This window comes from Triticum aestivum, chromosome 3D, assembly GCF_018294505.1.
Source record: "Triticum aestivum cultivar Chinese Spring chromosome 3D, IWGSC CS RefSeq v2.1, whole genome shotgun sequence".
NCBI lineage: Eukaryota > Viridiplantae > Streptophyta > Magnoliopsida > Poales > Poaceae > Triticum > Triticum aestivum.
The window spans coordinates 73,963,335-73,987,546 of record NC_057802.1 but is presented as its reverse complement, the minus strand read 5'-3'; the positions used below and the strand labels follow the sequence as shown (position 1 = coordinate 73,987,546).

At 43.0% G+C, this 24,212-nt stretch overlaps 1 protein-coding gene across 1 annotated transcript; it reads right to left on the bottom strand.

The window, feature by feature from the left end:
• Nucleotides 1–19,401: 19,401 nt before the first annotated feature.
• On the bottom strand, nucleotides 19,402–23,375 carry LOC123077515 (FRIGIDA-like protein 4a). Its single transcript, XM_044499796.1, has 3 exons — nucleotides 22,017–23,375; nucleotides 20,892–21,067; nucleotides 19,402–20,101 (listed from the first exon to the last, which is right to left on the bottom strand). The coding sequence occupies exons 1-3, from the start codon at nucleotides 23,278–23,280 to the stop codon at nucleotides 19,667–19,669; spliced, it is 1,875 nt and encodes a 624-aa protein (XP_044355731.1). The 5' UTR covers nucleotides 23,281–23,375; the 3' UTR covers nucleotides 19,402–19,666.
• Between the last annotated feature and the right edge of the window lie 837 nt (nucleotides 23,376–24,212).

Sequence of the window (24,212 nt, the reverse complement as noted above, 5' to 3'; positions counted from 1 at the left end):
CTTATTTGCATTTTCCTGGTTTAGTATGAATTAGTTATGAAGTTTTCAAACTGACAGTCAAACGGTCAAAGGGCAAAAGCATAAGAGGAGCAAAGTGACTTGGACAGAACCGGTGACTTTTGGGAATTAGGGGTAAAATAGACGAGTGGGACACAACTAGGGGCATAAATCTAATTATCCCTAATTTTATAGCCAAAGCAAATTACCATGCTGTTCTAAAAGACTCTCAAAATAATATAAGTGAAGCATGAGAGATAAATAATTTCTATAAAATAAACCACCACCATGCTCTAAAAGATATAAGTGAAGCACTAGAGCAAAATTATCTAGCTCAAAAGATATAAGTGAAGCACATAGAGTATTCTAATAAATTCCGATTCATGTGCATCTCTCCCAAAAGGTGTGTACAGCAAGGATGATTGTGGTAAACTAAAAGGCAAAGACTCAAATCATACAAGACGCTCCAAGCAAAACACATATCATGTGGTGAATAAAAATATAGCCTCAAGTAAAGTTACCGATAGACGAAGACGAAAGAGGGGATGCCTTCCGGGGCATCCCCAAGCTTAGGATTTTGGTTGTCCTTGAATTTTACCTTGGGGTGCCTTGGGCATCCCCAAGCTTAGGCTCTTTCCACTCCTTATTCCATAATCCATCAAACCTTTACCCAAAAACTTGAAAACTTCACAACACAAAACTCAACAGAAAATCTCATGAGCTCCGTTAGTATAAGAAAACAAACCACCACTTTAAGGTACTGTAACAAACTCATTCTTTATATATATATATTGGTGTTAAACCTACTGTGTTCCAACTTCTCTATGGTTCATACCCCCCGATACTAGCCATAGGTTCATCAAAATAAGCAAACAACACACGAAAAACAGAATCTGTCAAAAACAGAACAGTTTGTAGCAATCTGATTTGTTCGAATACTTCTGTAACTCCAAATATTCTAAAAAACTAGGACAACCTGGATAATTTGTATATTGATCTACTGCAAAACGAATTGGTATTTTATCATGTTCTGGTGAATTTTAACAATTATTTTCGTGAGCGCAAAGTTTATGTCTTTTTCAGCAAGATCAAACAACTTCGCCCAAGAAGATCCTATTGGTTCTACTTGGCACAAACACTATTTAAAACATAAAACCACATCTAAACACAGGCTAGATGGATTATTTATTACTAAATAGAAACAAAAAGCAAGGAACAAAAATAAAATTGGGTTGCCCCCAACAAGCGCTATCGTTTAACGCCCCTAGCTAGGCATAAAAACAAGAATAGATCTAGGTATTGTCCTCTTTAGTATTTGTCTTTTTAATGGAGTTATGTTCGGATCCGGGAGGTTCCTTACGTTTCCCTTCATGCTCGGAGATCTTTAGATCTATAGCATCCAACCTCTTATTGCAGAGTGTAATCAACGTATTCATGCGGTTAAGATTTCCACCAACATTTTTAAGAGGTTCAATAAAAAATTTCAATTCGCATAATTTCTCTAAGATTTGGGTTCCTTCTTGAGTAAGGTGAAATCCCTTTTGTGGGGGAAGTACTCCTACTATCCCCTCTATAATTTCATAAGCAATACTAGGGTCAACTTCAATAAAGTTCTATTTGGCGGCAAAATCAAGGAGTTGTCTATGGGATAAGGTAAACCCAACATAAAAATTGCAAAGTAAAATCTTGAAATCTCCCTCTATAGTGCAACTACGATAACATTCTACCATCCTATACCAAGCATCTTTTAAGTTTTATCCTTGTCTTTGTTTGAAGTGGACAACTTCAAATTCAGGGGTACTAACAGTGATAGAAGGACTAGCCATAATGGCAAAACAAATGATCTAACACACGGACACACAAGAAGCAAGCGGAAAGAAGAAAAGGGCAAATAAAACGGCAAAGGTGAAGTGGGGGAGAGGAAAACGAGAGGCAAATGGCAAATAATGTAATGCGAGGGATAAGAGTTTGTGATGGGTACTTGGTATGTCTTGACTTGTGCGTAGATCTCCCCGGCAACGGCGCCAGAAATCCTCCTTGCTACCTCTTGAGCATGCGTTGGTTTTCCCTTGAAGAGGAAAGGGTGATGCAACAAAGTAGCATAAGTATTTCCCTCAGTTTTTGAGAACCAAGGTATCAATCCAGTAGGAGACTACACGCAAATCGCCTAGTACCTGCACAAACAATCAAGAACCTTGCAACCAACGCGATAAAGGGGTTGTCAATCCCTTCACGGCCACTTGCAAAAGTGAGATTTTGGTATTTTTGTGGTATAGATTGGAAAATAAAGACTGCAAAGTAAATAGTAAACTAGAATTGTAGATTGGAAACTTATATGATGTAAAGTAGACCGGGGGGCCATAGGTTTCACTAGTGGCTTCTCTTAAGATAGCATATATTACGGTGGGTGAACAAATTACTACTGAGCAATTGATAGAAAAGTGCATAGTTATGATGATATCTAAGGCAATGATCATGAATATAGGCATCACGTCCATGACAAGTAGACTGAAACGATTCTGCATCTACTACTATTACTCCACACATCGACCGCTATCCAGCATGCATCTAGAGTATTAAGTTCATAAGAACGGACTAACGCATTAGGCAAGATGACATGATGTAGAGGGATAAACTCAAGCAATATGATATAAACCCCATCTTTTTATCCTCGATGGCAACAATACAATATGTGTCGTTCCCCTTTCTGCCACTCGGATCGAGCACAACAAGATTGAACCCAAAGCTAGGCACTTCTCCCATTGCAAGAAAGATCAATCAAGTAGGCCAAACTAAACCGATAATTTGAAGAGACTTGCAAAGATATCAAATCATGCATATAAGAATTCAGAGAAGAATCAAATAATATTCATAGATAATCAAGTTCATAAACCCACAATTCATCAGATCTCGGCAAACACACCGCAAAAGAGTATTACATCGAATATATCTCTAAGAAGATCGAGGAGAACTTTGTATTGAGACCCAAAGAGAGAGAAGAAGCCATCTAGCTATTAACTATGGACCCGAAGGTCTGTGGTAAACTACTCACACATCATCGGAGAGGCTATGGTGTTGATGTAGAAGTCCTCCGTGATTGAATCCCCCCTCCGGCAGATCGCCGGAAAAGGCCCCAAGATGGGATCTCACGGGTATAGAAGGTTGCGGCGGTGGAAAAGTGGTTTAGTGGCTCTCCTCGATGTTTTCAGGGTATAAGAGTATATATAGGCAAAAGAAGTAGGTCGGTGGAGCTACGAGGGGCCCACGAGGGTGGGGGCGCACCCACCCCCCTGGGGTGCGCCCTCCTGCCTTGTGGCCGCCTCGTTGCTTCCTTGACGTCCACTCCAAGTTTCCTGGATTGTGTTTGTTCCAAAAAAGATCATCACGAAGGTTTCATTCCGTTTGATATTCCTTTTCTGCGAAACACTGAAATAGGCAAAAAAACAGCAATTTGAACTTGGCCTTCGGTTAATAGGTTAGTCCCAAAAATAACATAAAAAGGTATATTAAAGCCCATTAAACATCCAAAACAGATAATATAATAGCATGGAACATACAAAAATTATAGATACGTTGGAGACGTATCACTATCTTACAATTTCTGTACATTCAATTACTTTTCTTGTTTATCAGCCATTTGAATTGGAGGGGGTGATGGCAGTATCTATGGGAGTAAAAATACGGTCTTCAGAAAAGATCATGCTACCCATCGATGCAGATAGAACCACGGTTGTACTTGCCCAAGAACCAGACCCACCACACATAACCCAGACTCATGCAGATTGTACCCCTAACTAGTTGGATAGAGAACTAGCTACACCCCTTCTAACCCCAACCCCAGTAGATAGTAACCCAGTTCCAGTTGACACAGCACCGTCTCCACCATAGAGCACCCAAACACGAGAAGTTAGTAAGGCAACTGCAGTGCCCAAAGCACGAGGACCACCACTCCGAACCCCAAGTCAACGCTTAAAGCAAAAGAAGAATTGTTCATAGGTCAGGTTCCATAGCTATGGTTCATACTCCTTTGCTCTTGCATCATTGTATTTACTCATACCAACTAATTTCAAATTTGAAGGATGCAATTGAAACTCTAATGGCGCAACAGGTATGTTTTAAACCTGTTTGTTTAACGTGTTTGCTATTGTAACTTGCTCTATGTTGATTTCAGTTTCAATTGAATAAACAATTATGTTCTCATGTCATGCACATTACAAGTGTTGTTATTGCTGTGTAGTTTCCCACACTTATATTCTGTCTATGCTGCTTTGTCTTAAACATATATGACTTGAACTGTCTCTATCTTTATTTGGCAACATAAACTAGAATGATATAGACCATGCAGTGACCATACTACATAGATATATGTTTGTTTCATATTGTTATCCTGTCCACCTTACTAGTGAACTGGTTTACCAAAATGAGTTTCATATACAACATGGTAAACCTGTGATCTGTCTGCTTGCTTCCCTTTTAGAATGCGGACAAAATATAGGAGAAGAGTACCCCGTTATGCAATGGTAAAGGAAGTAATGCAGATAAGGTTCAAGATAGTGAGACATCCCTGTTGGTCTCCAAGAAAGCTGATAAAAACTATATTGAAGACAGTGAAACAACCCCAAAGTCCTGTCTTGATGTAGTATTCGAGGTACTGGCCACTACTGCTGGCACCAGCTCTTCGAACTCGCTGCCTGAATCGGTTCAGCTTCTTGAGTCTCAACTTCAAGTTGAAAGACATCGAGAGGTGCTGCGACAGGAAGCCGAAGGACTGAGGAAGTCCCTGCAGAATTCAGATGCATACTTTCGGGTGCAACAGCAAGCGCTGGAGGATTTAAGCGCCAAACAGGAGAAAGCTAATAATCTTGTTAAGCGTCTTGCCAGCATGGTGGATACCCAGGGTATTGTTTCTTGAGCTCTTGTGAACTGGCTTCAGTGCTGGACTTGTTTTGCTGCGGCGTTTATTTGCACTGGTCGCCAACTTTGACAACCAGTGTATGTAATATGTTGCTTTGTTCTCCATATTTGCACTGGTGGCAAACTTTGATGCCCAGTGGATGTAATATGTGTAATAGCCATGATAGCCTAGCGTAAGTTGCTTGCTTATTTATTTCCTTGTTGTCTTGTTTATTTGTTTGCTTGTAGTTAGTGCAGTTCTTTTTCCGCGGCTTGCTAGTGGCCGCAATAACCTATTTTTTTAAACTAGGCCATAATAACCATGGGCTACATATTTACTGTTGTGACCATGGGCCTCCTACGGGCCGTAGAAACAATGGACCTTCTATGGGCCATAGAAACAATGGGCCTTCTACCGGCCGTAAACAATGGGCCTTCTACGGGCCGTAGCATCAATGGGCCTTCTATGGGCCGTATGATCGATTGGCAAAACATGGGCCAATAACGCACTGCATTATGGGTTGTAAACGGGCTAGAGTTGGAATCGTCTGTTCATGGGCCGACCATAATGGATTGTCGTTAATCGGTCGTATTTGATGACGCTATGAAAACGGCCCAACGGATTAAGGGGCCGACTTTAACCACGGGCTGAATTTGGCCCACAACCAGAACAGGCCAGTAATGGACCCTAAGTAATCGAATGCTGCAAATCAACCCAAGAATAAATGGGCCCCAAGAAGGCCGAAAGATAACACGGGCTGGAAATGGCCTAATGGAATAATGGGTCGTTAATGGGTATAAAGCGATACACTGTTCATTACGGGCCAGTTTCACCACGGGCCGTTAATGGGCCAATAGTTACAAAGGGCATCATATGGGTTGAAAGACGTCATGGGCCATACATGGGCCGGAAGTTACAATGGGCTGGAATCATATTTGACGGCCCAGATCACGCTACTGGGCCTAATTCGGATAGGCCATAATGGGCCGTGAGTTAGCGGGTTGTAAATGGGCTATATGCGAACAGGCCGCTAGCAGGCTTTAAGTGGGTTGGACGTTACCTTTTGACCGGGTTAAACGGGCCGGCCTTTTGACATGAATGGCCACTGTTGGGCCGAGCCACGTGTCGACATATCATAGGCGCGTCCCATCCATTCGCTGGATGACAACTGTCCCAACGTTGGGCCAACACGTGGATCCGCCGGCGAATGAGAATTTTACATGTGGAAAATCCCCATTGGTCCGGGCTGTTAATGGGTTATCAGATCCAAACCGAAACCCGATAGCTTAACGGCGACCCATTACGGTGGATGCCACGTGTCGGTTACCCTTGACGAAAGCACTTCCATGACGCGCCATTTATCGTCATGGAAGTGGACACTTCCGTGATGATAATTTGGGTATTGTCATGGAACACTTCTACGACAGCACAGGTATGACCATCTTGATTCTGCCATAAAATCATCATGGATGTACATGCATGACAGAAAACGTGACCTACTGTGACAAACACGTATCGTCACGGAAGTGTATTTTTTTGTAGTGTCATTCCGAGCCGGGTCATCCATATTGATCTGCTCATCCATGCTCGCCAACTCATCAACCTTCGAGGGCTCTTCAATATTCACCGGCTCATTCTCAAAAGTCGGCTCAATCCGCTAGTTCGGGTTGTTTTCGCCAGAAGGATTGACTTGGGCCTCTGGATTAACCATAGGCGACTCTTGTGTATCAGCCCCCACTGCGGCCGAAGACAACCCGCCAGTCTTCTTCTTTCAAAAAGCTTTGGCTCTGAAGTTTTATGAGTAACATTAGTTTAAAGAATAAATGCTATGACAGAGTTAACTATGTTCTAAAGAATACTTACACCCGCTTGATCGTGAGAGCCGACAGCTGGGACATCGTCAATTCCCTAGAAGAGGGCGGCGATTCCTGATAATTCAAATCAAAAGGATTAAGTGGTTGTCTAATAAGACCGGCTCGTGCATGAGATGAAGTTGGACTATGAGGCACCTCAACTCGTTGCTTTTGAGAAACCGGCTCATCAGATAAGCCAGCAGATAACTCCCCAGTGCTTCTCTCGGTCTTGTGTTTCGACGTACCGGTGCGTTGATTTTTCTTCAAAAGAAATTGTGAGTCTAAATGAGCGTCTGGATGCGAAAACGGTACTTTTCTGACAGCTTGTCTCGTTTCTTCAGGATAAAAGTTTCCGAGTTGGATGATATTGAAATTACCTCAACATTCCCAGCTCGACTCGTTTCCGTATGATCCTGAGAAGAGGGAGCGTCAGCAAGTTCAATAAAAAAGACGGCCAGGTGATTCAAGCTCTACCTTAGATTCTTCTCATGCGGCCGCCTTATCAGCGCCAACCGGCTCATTTTCTTGCTCAATTGGGGGAAGAGCAGAGTTCTGAGTCCTTTTCTTTTTCCGAAAGCTGGAGTCCGCCTGCACGTATGATGAGTCGTTAATTAAGCATAAGACAGAGAACAAGTCATAGATAAAATGAGTAAGCGAGCACAAATATATACTTACTGGAGGCACGGGATTAGTGCTACTTCTTGAGCTTGCGTTGGTTTTTTCTTGAAGAGGAAATGGTGATGCAACAAAGTAGAGATAAGTATTTCCCTCAGTTTGAGAACCAAGGTATGAATCTAGTAGGAGGTACATGCAAGTCTCCAATCTATGCACCTGCACAAACAATCAAACACTTGCACTAAACACGATAAAGGGGTTGTCAATCCCTTCACGGCCACTTGCAAGGATGAGATCTGATAGAGATAGATATAAAAATTTACTAAAACGTAAAACAAAGTAAAAACAAATAAATTGCAGCAAGGTATTTTTGGGTTTTTTTGGTTTATAGATCATAAAATATATGATGGAAAATAGACCCGGGAGCCATAGGTTTCAGTAGAGGCTTCTCTCTTGAAAGAAAATAATACAGTGGGTGAACAAATTACTGTCGAGCAATTGGTAGAAAAGTGCAAAATTATGACGATATCCAAGGCAATGATTATGAATATAGGCATCACGTCTGTGTTAAGTAGATCGAAACGATTCTACATCTACTACTATTACTCCACACATCGACCGCTATCCAGCATGCATCTAGAGTATTAAGTTCATAAGAACGGAGTAACGCCTTAAGTAAGATGACATGATGTAGAGGGATAAACTCAAGCAATATGATGAAAACCCCATCTTGTTACCCTTGATGGCAACAATACAATACGTGCCTCGCTACCCCTACTTTGTCACTGGGTGAGGACACCGCAAGATTGAACCCAAAACTAAGCACCTCTCTCATTGCAAGAACAACCAATCTAGTTGGCCAAACCAAACCGATAATTCGAAGAGAAATACAAAGATATCAAATCATGCATATAAGAATTCAGAGAAATTCAAATAATATTCATAGATAAACTGATCATAAATCCACAATTCATCGGATCTCGACAAACACACCGCAAAAGAATATTACATCAGATAGATCTCCAAGAACATGGAGGAGAACATTGTATTGAGGATCAAAGAGAGAGAAGAAGCCATCTAGCTACTAGCTATGGACCCGTAGGTCTGTGGTAAACTACTCACGCTTCATCGAAAGGGCAATAGGGTTGATATAGATGCCCTCCGTGATCGAACCCCTATCCGGCAGGATGCCGGAAAAGGCCGCAAGACGGGATCTCACGGGAACAGAAGGTTACGATGACGAAAAAGTATTTTGGTGGACGCTTCTGGTTGTCTGGGAATATTTGGGAATTTATAGTGCTGGATTTAGGGTCAGGGGAGTCCCGAGGGGCCCACAAGCCCTCAGGGCGCCCCCCTAGGGTGCACCCCTGAGGCTTGTGGCCTCCTCGGGGATCTTCTGGCCCTCTCTCCAAGTTACGTGGGTGTCTTCTGGTCCAAGAAAAATCATCGTGAAAGTTTTATTCTGTTTGGACTCCTTTTGATATTCCTTTTCTGTAAAACTCAAAAACAGGGAAAAACAGAAACTGGCACTGGGCTCTAGGTTAATAAGTTAGTCCCAAAAATATATAAAATGGCATATGAATGCATATAAAACATCCAAAATGGATAATATAATAGCATGGAACAATCAAAAATTAGAGAACGTTGGAGACGTATCAAGCATCCCCGAGCTTAATTCCTACTCGTCCTCGAGTAGGTAAATGATTAAAATAGAATTGTTGATGTGGAATGCTACCTAACATATTTATCCATGTAATTTTCTTTATTGTGGCATGAATATTCAGATCCATAAGATTCAAAACAAAAGTTTAATATTGACATAAAAACAATAATACTTCAAGCATACCAATAAAGCAATCGCGTCTTCTCAAAATAACATGGCCAAAGAAAGTTATCCCTACAAAATCATATAGTCTGGCTATGCTCCATCTTCATCACACAAAGTATTTAATCATGCCCAACCCCGATGACAAGCCAAGCAATTGTTTCATACTTTTGACGTTCTCAAACTTTTTCAACTTTCACGAAATACATGAGCGTGAACCATGGATATAGCACTATAGGTGGAATAGAATATGGTGGTTGTGGAGAAGACAAAAGGAGGGAGATAGTCTCACATCAACTAGGTGTATTAACGGGCTATGGAGATGCCCATCAATATATATTAATGTGAGTGAGTAGGGATTGCCATGCAACGGATGCACTAGAGCTATAAGTTTATGAAAGCTCAAAAAGAAACTAAGTGGGTGTGCATCCAACTCGCTTGCTCACGAAGACCTAGGGAAATTTGAGGAAGCCCATCATTGGAATATACAAGCCAAGTTCTATAGTGAAAAATTCCCACTAGTATATGAAAGTGAAAACATAGGAGACTCTCTATCATGAAGATCATGGTGCTACTTTGAAGCACAAGTGTGGAAAAAGGATAGTAGCATTGCCCCTTGGGTCTTTTCTCTCTTTTTTTGGTGGGCTTCTTTTGGCCTCTTTTATCTTTTGTAAAGTCCGGAGACTCATCCCAGCTTGTGAGGGAATCATAGCTTCCATCATCCTTTCCTCACATGGTACAATGGTCTAATAATGATGATCATCACACTTTTATTTACTTACAACTCGATACTAGAACAAAGATATGACTCTATATGAATGCCTCCGACGGTGTACCGGGATGTGCAATAATCAAGAGTGACATGTATAAAAAATTATGAATGGTGGCCTTGCCACAAATACGATGTCAACTACATGATCATGCAAAGCAATATGACAATGATGGTATGTGTCATAATAAAACGGAACGGTGGAAGTTGCATGGCAATATATCTCGGAATGGCTATGGAAATGCCATAATAGGTAGGTATGGTGGCTGTTTTGAGGAAGGGTATATGGTGGGTTTAATGCACAGACGAAAGTTGCGCGGTACTAGAGAGGCTAGCAATGGTGGAAGGGTGAGAGTGCGTATAATCCATGGACTCAACATTAGTCATAAAGAACTCACATACTTATTGAAAAAATTTATTAGCTATCAAAACAAAGTACTACATGCATGCTCCAAGGGGGATAGATTGGTAGGAAAAGACTATCGCTCGTCCCTGACCGCAACTCATAAGGAAGACAATCAATAAATAAATCATGCTCCGACTTCATCACATAATGGTTCGCCATACGTGCATGCTATGGGAATCACAAACTTTAACACAATTATTTCTACTAATACACAATTACTCACTAGCATGACTCTAATATCACCATCTTTATATCTCAAAACAATCATAAGGAATCAAACTTCTCATATTATTCAATGCTCTTTATATGAAAGTTTTTGTTATATCCCTCTTGGATGCCCATCATACTAGGACTAAATTCATACCCTAAGCAAATTAGCATGGTTTTTAGAGAGACTCTCAAAATAATATAAGTGAAGCACGAGAGTTCAACAATTTCTATAAAATAAAGCCACCGCTGTGCTCTAAAAATATATAAGTGAAGCACTAGCTCAAAAGATATAAGTGAAGCACATAGAGTATTCTAATAAATTCATGATTCATGCGTGTCCCTCTCAAAAGGTGTGCACAGCAAGGATGATTGTGGCAAACTAAAAAGCGAAGACTCATATCATACAAGACGCTCCAATCAAAACACATGTCATGTGGTGAATAAAAATATAGCCTCAAGTAAATTCACCGATAGACGAAGACGAAAGAGGGGATGCCATCCGGGGCATCCCCAATCTTAGATGCTTGGTTGTCCTTGAATATTACCTTGGGGTGCCTTGGGCATCCCCATGCTTGAAGGAAATATGCCCTAGAGGCAATAATAAAGTTGTTATTTATATTTCCTTATATCATGATAAATGTTTATTATTCATGCTAGAATTGTATTAACAGGAAACTTGATACATGTGTGGATACATAGACAAAACACAGTGTCCCTAGTAAGCCTCTACTAGACTAGCTCATTAATCAAAGATGGTTAAGTTTCCTAGCCATAGACATGTGTTGTCATTTGATGAACGGGATCACATCATTAGGAGAATGATGTGATGGACAAGACCCATTCGTTAGCTTAGCATAATGATCATTAAGTTTTATTGCTATTGCTTTCTTCATGTCAAATACATATTCCTTCGACTATGAAATTATGCAACTCCCGGATACCGGAGGAATACCTTGTGTGCTATCAGACATCACAACATAACTGGGTGATTATAAAGATGCTCTACAGGTATCTCCGAAGGTGTTTGTTGGGTTGGCATAGATCGAGATTAGGATTTGTCACTCCGAGTATCGGAGAGGTATCTCTGGGCCCTCTCGGTAATGCACATCATGATAAGCCTTGCAAGAAATGTGACTAATGAGTTAGTTGCGGGATGATGCATTACGGAACGAGTAAAGAGACTTGTCGGTAACGAGATTGAACTAGGTATGAAGATACCGACTGTCGAATCTCGGGCAAGTAACATACCGATGACAAAGGGAATAACGTATGTTGTCATTACGGTACGACCGATAAAGATCTTCGTAGAATATGTGGGAACCAATATGAGTATCCAGGTTCCGCTATTGGTTATTGACCGGAGAGGTGTCTCGGCCATGTCTACATAGTTCTCGAACCCATAGGGTCCGCACGCTTAATGTTCGATGACGATTTTGGATTATATGAGTTATGTGATTTGGTGACCGAATGTTGTTCGGAGTCCCGGATGAGATCACGGACATGACGAGGAGTCTCGAAATGGTCGAGAGGTAAATTCATATACAGGACGATAGTATTTGGACACCGGAAGTGTTCCGGGGGTACCGGGTACGTATCGGGTCATCGGAAGGGGTTCCGGGCAACCCCCGACAAGCTATATGGGCTTAATGGGCCAAGGGAGGGATAGACCAGCCCACAGGGGGCTGGTGCACCCCTCCATTAGGTCGGCCAACCCTAGGGAAGGCAAGGGAGGAGGGCTAGCCCCTCTTTCCTTCCCCTTCTCAAGGGAGAAAGGAAAGGGGGCGCCACCTCCTCCTTCCTTCTCCTAGTGCTAAAACAAGGAAGGGGGCGAATTGGGGTGGCACCCCAAGTAGGATTCGGCCTACTGGGGCGCCCTCCTGGCTGCCTCTTCCCCCCTCCAACCTATATATATGTGGGGAGGGGGTGCCTAGAGGACACACAAACATCGGTTAGCCATGTGCGGCGCCCCCTCCACAGTTTACACCTCCGTTCATATTGTCGTAGTGCTTAGGCGAAGCCCTGCGCATATCACTTCACCATCACCGTCACCATGCCGTCGTGCTGACGAAACACTCCCTCGACACTTTGCTGGATCAAGAGTTCAAGGGATGTCATCGAGTTGAACATGTGCAGAACTCGGAGGTGCCGTACGTTCGGTGCTTGATCGGTCGGAACGAGAAGAAGTTTGACTACATTAACCGCGTCGTCAAACGCTTCCGCTTTCGGTCTACGAGGGTACGTGGACACACTCTCCCCCTCTCGTTGCTATGCATTTCCTAGATAGATCTTGCGTGAGCGTAGGAAATTTTTGAAATTATATGCTACGTTCTCCAACAAAGCTTTGGATCTTGCCACTCCTTATTCCATGTCCATCAAATCTTAACCCAAAACTTGAAAACTTCACAACACAAAACTTGACAGAAAACTCATGAGATCCGTTAGTATAAGAAAATAAATCACCACTTTTTGGTACGGGTGTGAACTCATTATTTATTTATATTGGTGTAATATCTACTTTATTCCAACTTTTCCGTGGTTCATACCCCCCGATACTACCCATAGATTCATTAAAATAAGCAAACAACACATAGAAAACAGAATCTATCAAAAGCAGAGGAGTCTGTAGCAATCTGTAAACTTCGTATACTTCTGTAACTCCAAAAATTCTGAAAAATTAGGACAGCCTGGGCAACTTTCATATCAATCTTTTGTAAAACATTCAGATCAAAATCACACTTCTGTGATTTTTGAAAATTACTTTACTAGGCGCAAAAGTTTATGTTTTTTAGCAAGATCAAATCAACTATCACCGTAAGCCATCCCAAAGGTCTTACTTGGCTCAAACACTAATTAAAACACCAAAACACAATTACTACAGAGGTAATAATGTGTATTTATTGAAAAACAGAACCAAAAACAAAAAACATAAAAATAAAATTGGGTTGCCTCCCAACAAGCGCTATTGTTTAACGCCCCTAGCTAGGGATAAACCATAGATCTCGGTATTGTCATCTTTGGTATGCAATTCCTCAATTGCACACTTGTAACCCTTAGGAGTTTCTTTAGTTTTGTTAATAATCACACTCCTAGGCAAGAAATCAAGAAATTCACTCGTAGCAATTGGTTACTTAATAATATTAATAAAGTTAGGGTGAACACTTATCATTTTAAGATCCTCATCTCCTTTACTAGAAGATATATTCACCCCTAGTTTTAGGAACATAAATAAACTTAGCAGCTTTAGTAGGAGGATAATTTGGACTAGTTTTAACAAAGGCGAAAGCGGAACCCAAGTTGGTAATAATATCTTCTAGCTTGTAGAATCTTGATCTATCTTTTCATTAACCATGGGTTCTTTCTCCCTTAGATTCTTTAAAGTGACTCCTACCTTAGACCCATATTGAGTAATATGATTATGGATTTTTTTTTCCAGGTTTTCGATGAGCTCTACGGTAGCAATTTTATTCTCAATAATATCAAGCCTTTGCATCACATGTTCCAAAGTTAAAACTGTTTCATTAACCACAAGTGGTGGTGAACCTACCAAATATATCATAGCATTATAAGCATCCAAAGTATGGCTCCCCAAGAAATTACCTACGGTAATGGTGTCTAGCACATATCTATACCAAGTAGTAACATCCACATAAAAATTACGGAGGAGAACAGTAGTAGATTGCTTATGAGTAGATCTATTTTGAGCATTGCAAATTCTATACCAAGCATCTTTTAAGTTTTCTCCCTCCCTTTGTTTAAAATTGAGAACCACACTTTCAGGGGTACTAACAATGGTAGAAGGACTAGCCATGAAAGCAAAACAAGCGATCTAGCGCACGAGCAGCCAAAAAGCAAACGAAAAGACGAACGGAAGAAGGGCGAATAAAAAGGCAAATCTTTTTGTATTTTTCTGAAATCGTTTTAGAAGTGGGGGAGAGGAAAATGAGAGGCAAATGGAAAATAATGTGATGCAAGAGATGAGAGTTTAGTCACTTTGCTTGCAAGCTTCTTGTGATGTGTATTACCGAGAGGGCCCAGAGATACCTCTCCGATACACAGAGTGACAAATCCCAATGTCGATCCATGTCAACTGAACAGACACCTTCGGAGATACCTGTAAAGCATCTTTATGATCACCCAGTTACGTTGTGACATTTGATAGCACACAAGGTATTCCTCCAGTATCCGGGAGTTGCATGATCTCATAGTCGAAGGAATATGTATTTGACATTTAAAAAAGCAGTAGCAATAAACTGAATGATCATATGCTAAGCTAACAGATGGGTCTTTCCATCACATCATTCTCCTAATGATGTGATCCCGTTATCAAGTTACGACACATGTCCATGGTTAGGAAACCTTAACCATCTTTGATCAACGAGCTAGTCTAGTAGAGGCTTACTAGGGACACGGTATTTGTTTATGTATCCACACATGTATTTAAGTTTCCGATCAATACAATTCTAGCATGGATAATAAACCTTTATCATGATTAAGGAAATATAATAATAACCATTTTATTATTGCCTCTAGGGCATATTTCCATCGGTTTGGTGATACGTATCCAACGTATCTATAATTTATGAAGTATTCATGCTATATTTACTTGATTTCTACATGGTTTTGGTGCACTTTTATATTATTTTTATGGACTAACATATTAATCTAGTGCCCGGTGCTAGTTTCTATTTTTGTCTATTTCTTTACTTCGCAGAAAAACCATACCAAATGAAGTCCAAACGTGATAAAAAATTTAAGATGATTTTTTATCGACAAGAAGAGACCAGAAGGTGCCCAAGGGCCCCACAAGCTAATCTCAAGGGGCGCGCCACCTAAGCTTGTGGGACCTAAAAACCCCCTGGTGTGATTTCAACACTGAAAATTCCTATAAATCCAGAAACCCCGAAAGTTAACCTAGATGAGTTTTTCCACTAACGCAAGGCTGTGTTCTGAAGTGATCTCGTCTGGAGGTCTTTTTCGGCACCCTGCCGGAGGGGTAAATCCATCACCGGAGGCCATCTTCATCATCCCCGTTGCATCCATGATGAGGAGGGAGTAGTTCACCACTGGGGCTGAGGGTATGTACCAGGAGCTATGTGTTTGATCTCTCTCTCTCTCTTTCTCTCTCTCTATCTCTTGCGATCTTGATATGACATGACCTTGATGTAACATGAGCTTTGTTCATATAGTTGGATCATATGGTGTTCTTCCCCTCTTTCTCTTTTGTGGTGAATTGAGTATTACTCTTTGAGGTATTTTTGTTATCAGATTGAATACTTTGGATTTGAGATCACTTGATGTATGTCTTGCTTGTGGATACCCGTGGTGACAATGGGGTAATCTATTGAGATCATTTGATGTATGTTTTGGTAATCAACTTATGGGTTCCTGTGGTGACACCGGGATAATCTAGGCATAAAGTTTGATACACGTTTTCATCCTAATTTCTCCGATAAGACTTAGACTTTGGAGTGATTCTTTTCCGCACCTTGAGGGATTATCATATGATTCAGTTATGTTAGTAATGTTGAGAGATTGCACTAGCGAAAGTATGAATCCTAGGCCATGTTTTCAAGCATTGCAATATCGTTTATGCTCACTTTTATCACTTGCTACCTTGCTGTTTTTATTATTTCAGATTACAAAAATCTATATCTATTATCCATACTACACTTGTATCACCATCTGTTCGCCGAACTAGTGCATCTATACAATTTACCATTGTATTGGTGTTTGGAACACAAGAGATTGCTTGTATTTGATTGTAGGGTTGTTTGAGAGAGAGACCATCTTCATCCTACACCTCCCACGGATTGATAAACCTTAGGTGATGCACTTGAGGGAAATTTGTTGTTGTCCTACAAAACTCTATGCTTGGAGGCCCAACGGAGTCTACAAGAATAAAGTTGTGTACTAGACATCATCTGGCGACAAAGCATAAAAAAAGTCAAGATACAAGTAAAAATCCGACCTTCGACAATACAGAAGGGGGAAAATAAGGCCGCCGAGACTCGCCAGGGGCGCGGGTTGCCCCGATTGTAAGGCTAAATGACAATCCCTATGTGAATTTTACCTACCGGGTGGCCGGTCACCAGGTGCATGTGGAGCTCCACCTCGTTCTCGGAGATCTACCACTTGAGCAGATGGCTGGGGTCGGATAACCCCTCATACTTGAACATGGGGGATGCTCTCCAACCTATGGGCCGTACATTCCTCTCTATCCAGATCTTCGGAATTTGGAGGCCGGGGAGCCCCTTGTCCTGCAGCTAATAAACTGACTGGATTAGGAGGCCAGTCTCCTAGGAGCACTACAAAAAAACACATCCGTGAAGATACGCCTTTGTCACGGTAGATCATGTTTTCTGTCACGTATGTACATCCATGACGATTTTATGACAGAATCAAGATAGCATACCTGTGTTGTCACAGAAGTGTTTCATGGCAATAATCCATTTATCATCATGGGAATGTTCACTTTCGTGATGATAAATGGTGCGTCATGAAAGTGTTTTCGTCAAGGGTAACCGACACATGGCAGCCACCGTAATGGGTTGCCGTTAAGCTATCAGGCACGGGTTTTGGATTCGATAACCATTAGCAGCACAATTTTCCACGTGTTAAATTCTCATTAACCAACGGAACCATGTGTCAGCTCCGCGTTGCGACATGTATTGCTAGTCCAATGGACGATCCACGCCAATGAAATGGCGGCACGCGACACGACCCAACAGTGGCCAATCTAGTTAAAAAGGCCAGCCCAGTCAGAGGCCCTTAAGATTTAGGCAATAGTTAGCGGGTCGACCCACTAATGGCCTGCTTGCACATGGCCCATTTACGGCCCACTGCCAGTTCGGACCTGTTGATTGTTAGCTGTGTCTTTGGGGCCAATTACGACTCAGTGTGTCTTTTGGCCTGTTAGCGGCCCGTTGTAGAAATGGGCCCATTTCCGCCTGGTGTGTCTTTCGGCCTAGTAAAGGCTCGTGCTACACATGGGCCCATTTATGGTCCGACGTGACATTTGGCCTATTAACGTCTCGTGGTATCGGTGACAACATTCCAGCCCAACCTGACTTTGGGCTTGTTGAAGGCTTGTGGTATATTTTGACCTGTTTGTGGCCCGACTAAGCTTTCGGCCTGTTAAAGGCCCATGATGTGATCGGGCCAACCAAGGCTGATATATTTCTACCTGTTAACGGTACGTCATGTAAGTGGGCCAATAATGGCCCGAGGTATATTCCGACCTGTTAAGAACTTGTGCAGTACTCACCAAAATTAAGGCCCAAACTACTTTTCGGCCTGCTAAAGGCTCATGGTGTCTCCTGGGCCAATTCAGGCCGGCAATATATTCAGCCTGTTAATGGACTGAAAGCTATATGGACCGAACAAACGGTTGGCCTGCTAATGGCCCGTGAGAGATATGGGCCAATGTAATGATGGTGGGCCGATCGGGTCCATGAAGGGCCCATACCACGGGTACGCGGTAAGGCTCAACTATAGTCTGTTGCGGGATGGCCCAATTATGGTCCGCTGTACATACAAACCAATTAGCGTCGCTTGTTTTGGCCCGTTCGCCTCCATCAGAGCTTTTAGCCTTTTCGGATAGCAAATGATAGCATATACAATAACTAGGAATTTACCTACACTACACAATAGAAAAATAATGCATATTACATCAACTGGGCATCAAAGTTCGCCACCAATGATCATAAAGCGCAACCAAGCAGCAGATTACATACACCGGGCATCAAAGGTCGCCGCCAGTGCAAATAAACGCGCAACAAAATAATACAGAACCAAGACAATTTCGACACAGTTCAAGAAACGTTTGCCTTTCCCGGGAGCAGCTGGGCAAGCTGATCAGACCGCCCCCGGTCTGAAGGACCGAAATATCATCAAAGATTTAGTCATGGACAGGGGTGCATGTAAGTTAGCTATCCATGTGCCAGAATCACGACTTTGTTTTCAACTCTAGACTACCCAACTTGTTTTCGACTGAAAGGCTTTGTCATTGTTGTTGATTGTGACGGCATGATACATGCATATATGGTTGTAATTTGAACAAATCTATGTTATAAAGCAATTTGTGAGTTTTTTTTTTTTTTGGCTGTTGGTCTCAGTGCGACCTGAAAGTCCAAATGACAACATGTAATTTGCAGCTTTGTTCGTGTAACGATCCAGTGAATGATGTGATGAAATGGGCACACGTGTTTTTGATTCCTGGTTTAAGATGTGAGCAAGGCATATGCAGAGAGACGGAGAACAATGCGATGAGGAAGAAAACTGGGGTGTGAGGTATAGAAATATGTTTCACTTAGAGTAAGAATAAAACCTGAGCGAGGCAAAAGAAAACTAGGATGTGATGACTCGAAGCAATGTGTTTGGTTTTGCTCGATGTGTGCTTTTTTGCATATAAAACTTCGATCAACGTCTCTGTACATTCTTTTGTGGCACTGTGGCAACAGACGGGCATTAAATTATTGCTCTCTAATATTCAACTAATTGATTCACTTAAAAAGAGCTTAAAATGAGTTTTGTCCTAAAAATAGCTATGGATTCAACCGTAGATCATTTTGTCCTAGTTGTATGCATTAGGACAAAGTGGTAAAGGAGGCTCTTTTCGTCTCATTAGGACAAAGAATTAGGAAGGTAAATATAATACTCCCTCCGATCGGAGGGAACAATAGCGAAAAGTAATATGAATTGAAGGGGTATAAGATATCGTGTTCGACATTCTTCTTTTGAATTAGAACAATTGTTCAACTATTTTTTGTTATTCCGTGACAACGCACATGCATTCAGCTAGCCGAACCTAAATTTGATCTACACATGGAGAAATAAAAAGACATATCCAGGTTTGAATAGTGTCAATGGCGCTCAATCTCTACAACATTCAGCATACAGTTTCATTCAGACAAACGGTGTCTCGCATACAGAGCCAACCAAAAAGAAAGCAGCAGCATGTACTAAGACTGAATCTCTTCAAATCGCATCCAGTCGACCAAGGGTTACACGGCAAGGATAAACGTTACTACAACGCAAGGTGGTACAAATCAGCAAGAAACAGCAATTGGTCCAGCAACATCAACTGCTATGGCTGGCCTTAACGGTGGTACGGCTGCTGCGCCCCAAATGCTGCTCCAGGCCCGCCATACAGCACGCCGCCACGCCGCGCTGCCATGCTCCCCGGCGCATAGTAGGGCTGAGCAGCAGCAGCCGGGTTCACGTACCCAGCACGAGCCGCGTAACCAAAGGAACGGGACACTGGGTTCTGGAATGATGGCCCGTAGCCTGAGCCTGAGCCTGATGCCCTTGCGGACTTGGAAGCAGGGAAGGACTGAGGTCCGGCTGCTCCCCGTGCTCGCTTGTTCTGGAATCTGTTTCCGCTGCCTAGCCTCTTCCGGTCAGCCTTCTCTCTATCCATCCTCGCCGCCTTCTTTTTTAAGTGATCGATGTTAAATACCGATACTAGCTGGCAGGACTCGACACACCTGATGACAGCCTTGCAGGCGTTGCACTCCAAGGTCTTAGACTCCTCCTGAAGAAAAAAAACATGAAGCCTTTCTTTAGTGCCACAAGTTACCAAGGACTGGAAAATGGATAGAGAACTGGAAAAATGATAAAGGCATGCTTCATTTTCCATTGGCAAGTAGCTAAGGCCTCGAATCTTGGGATCATGCTCATGAATTTAATGAGATTTTCCTCTTTTTGCCTAATTTATATCCTCTCTCCAATATGAACACCCACGCTAACTTATCTCTCTCTGATTCCCACGACACTAACACCATGGATAGCAAGGTCGTTTCCCTTTATTATTGTCTCTTGGTTTCATGACTTTCTAAATCTACATGCTGAACAAGAAAATAAGCCTTATATTTTAAACAGATGAAGTCTCAGCTAACCAACAGAAATAAATTTTTGTAATAGTGCATCCAAACTCGAAACAGGAAACCAAGCAAATTGAGGGCTAAAACAGTGGTCTGGACGGACTACATGGAACAAACTAATCTATGAACTCAAAGATACTCAACATGATTCTACGACTGATGAATCAGATAAGCACTATAATTTTGAATCAACTGTTTAAATTTGAGAGGCGTAATTGCTTTTGTGGAAATGATATACACATAATACTACTATAACAAAACTGATGCATGTCACAGATATGACAGAACTGCAGGTTGTTTAAATCAAAGGCATGTCACTAATTTCATTCCTTCATCAATGATCTTCATGCAGGCATTCAGACAGAAAAAGGACTGATGACCAAATTGAATGATGAGTTTAACAAAAAGAACTCAAGTTCAGAGAGTGGGATGGAGTCTTACAACAGCAGAACTGGAGCGTCTTCCACTACTCAGAATGGCCTGGGCCTTCTCAGTTGAGTCCTTTATATAAGAGTTAAGAAGAGGTGCAGGAGGAAATCGCTCAAGCAAACATGCCTCATGAGCAATATATATAGCCTCGATTACATTTCCTGAAGTAACCAATTCCTGAACAACATCTGCAAAGTTTAACAGAATAGTTGAGTCATGTCTTCTTTTCTCTGAACTACTAAAAATATAGTAACCACCAGATCTGGATAAAATACATAAGATGCTAATCATGAATAGTTCGAAACCCAATACGGAACCTTCAACAAAAGGTCAATCTAGTTACAAGTAGTTGTGATTATCAATTAATCAAGTCTTTTAGATGGTTATTAAACAAACCCCAAGAAAACAAACAAACAGATCGCAACTTCAAAAGTACGTTGTTCTCAGCAATTCACTCAGTTGAAATGCAGTCCGGAGGCACAAAACTGACCAAAAGCAAGAAGCTGCTTAAATTCATCAAGTTAACAAGGTCCTTCGTAACTTATTCTAAACCTTGTGATATTTTTTTGTTCATGAGTAAGCTCATGTAGAATTCAGTTCCTTAAATTTATACTCCCTCAGTTCCAAAATATAAGGTGTATTACTGCTAGATAGATGTACTTTATACTCCCTCCGTCCCATATTAAGTGTCGCTCAAATAGATGTATCTAAACGTATTTCAGTGCTAGATACATCCATTTGAGCGACACTTAATATGGGACGGAGGTGGTATGTACTAATCCCTAAATACGGAGTATACCACCAAGAAGAAAGCAACATCACTACTACTACCTTATAATACAACTCAAGAAGAACGTCATAAAAAGAATATTTAGCATGTCTACATGATTATTTAGATGCAGAAATCATACTACCAAATCAAACACATGATGAAAGCAATGAATCTTAAGTTGTTGCGTAAAGTAAGGAAAATGCACGTTCTAAGGGCATTTCTTTCTCAATCTAGAAAATGCCTTGATTTGCAAACTAAACTCAAAAGAACGTCGCAATCCTCATACTCAGTGAACTGAAGACCTGTTACTAAATCAGATAACAAACGTAACAAATTTAAAAACCATGCCAACAGGTCATCATTACCTGCGACGGTCTCCTCAAACCCGAGGATAAAGGCAAACCTCGCAAGTTCCTTCCTTCGACGGTTAGCAACAAACAGGCTCTTCAAGAACTCTCCATCAAACTTGTCTTTCAGTCCAAATGCCGCAACCATCTGCAGGAATAAATGTGCTTCTACTTGCCCCAGTGCACCCTTCTCCCCTTCCTTGTCAACTTCCCCCGTTGCCTTTGTTTCTTCCTTAACTTCGCTCTTCCCTGCTTCTTCAGCTATCTTCTCATCAGCAGGAACCTCCACCTTTACCTCTTCTCCCTTCTTCTCCTTCAGTGCTTCCATCCCCGCTTCCTCTGGGTCCTCCTGTGTTTCATTGTCTACTTCCTCCGGGTTCTCTTCCTCCTCATCACCTGATGCAGCCACCAGCTCCTCCTGATCTTCCTCTTCTTCTTCCTCTTCCTCTTCTTCCTCTTCTTCCTCCTCCTCCTCCTCCACCTCCACCTCATCCACCTCCTCCTCTTCCTCCTCCTCTTTTGCATCTGCCTGCTCTACTTTCTTATCTGGCACCGCTGCATTATCAACATCGTCAGCTTCTGTCATCTCCACCTCCTCATTGATGGGAGCTGGCGAGTCTCTCTTGATCCCAAACCGCTCAGACCAGTTCTTTGCAACCACAGACGCCCTCTCAACCAACGTATCTCCTATCTCCGGCGGCTTCCGCCCATCTGAACCAAACAACGAGCGCAGCAGCATGCCGAGCACCCAGCACTGGTCTTCACCGGCGCCTTCGCCGGCCTCCAGGAAATCGCTGAGCACATCGAGGACGAGGCGGGGTGGGTCCACGGACGCCGCCACGGTGGGGCCGATCTCCTTACGAACGGCGGCGAGCTCCCTGCGGCGCGCGGCCATAAAGCGCCAGAGCGCGGCAGCGTCCATGCGGCGGCATATCCACCTGAGGGCGCCACGGATGTCGGCGGGCGGCGGCGCGGCGGATTCGGCCTCGGCCTCGGCGAGGGCGGCCGAGAGCGCGTCGGAGGCCTCGGCGAGGCGCACGGGTACGGAGGCCTCGCGTGCCTCGAGCGCCGCGAGGGATTCGGAGGTGGACGCGTCGGCGGCGGCCAGGGCCTCGTCCACGGAGGCGGAGCGGGAGGCGACGTCCTGGTCGAGCGAGGCGAAGTGCGCGAGCGTGCGCGACCAGGCGTCGTGGCAGGTGGCCAGCAGTTGCTGCTGGGAGTCGAGATGCTCGAGGAGGCGCCGGACCTCGCCGGTGGCGGTGGCGTCGTCGGTGGTCGCCATGGCGGCGAGGGCTGGGAGGCGCTGGAGTTGGATTGGGGGCAGTTTCGAGATGGGTTCGTGGCCGTGTTGAGACGGCAGAAGCTGGGCTTTGGTTTGGACTTGCATCTGGACCCTAATGGGCTCAACCGTCCTGAATGTATGGACCTGTCGATAACAAACTTAGGCTGCATAGAGGTGAGAATTGACGACTTACCAGGCTGCACACTTTCTTAAAATTCGGTATAAACAAAACAAAGTTTCCCCTAAAAAAGACAAAGTTTTTTTTAACATCATTACAGACACAAGAGCCCATATACACGCGCATACACTCATCCCTATGAACGCGCGCACGCACATCCTACCTCTATGAGCATCTCTGAGAAACTGAGCCGGCATATCATCTTGAGATTTTACGAAGTCACCGTAGGCGCCTCGTAGTTAACGGGAATATCTCTTCTCACTGAACGCGCATTGCTGAAAATCCTGAAATAAATCCAGGACTTGAATCCTGGTGGGCTGGGGATACTATTGTCCACTTAATCATCCAACCACAGGTTGGTTCGCAACAAAGTTTTTTTGTTGGTAGCGTTCAGCTCTCTGCTCTCTCTAGGGTTTACCTTCCTCACGACGGCGTCGGGCGTCTGACGTTGAGACCCCCCCTCCCCTGTCCTCTTCTCCCCACTGCTTTTTGGTCCGTAGTGACTAAGGGGTCATCCTGGATCACCACTCGGGCTTGGCCATCGTGTATTGAAGGCGAGGAAGTAGGGAGCTACACCCGGTAGATCCGATCTAGCGGGCAAGCGGATCAACATGGCAGAAGGAGCGTAAAGCTCGAGCGCAGCAACATGCGATGTTGAGCAGATGATGAAGGCACTTGGCCTGAATGAGGAAGATATGGACGATCTTGACGTCGGGGAGGATGAACGACTAGTAGAAGCAACCTGATGGATGGC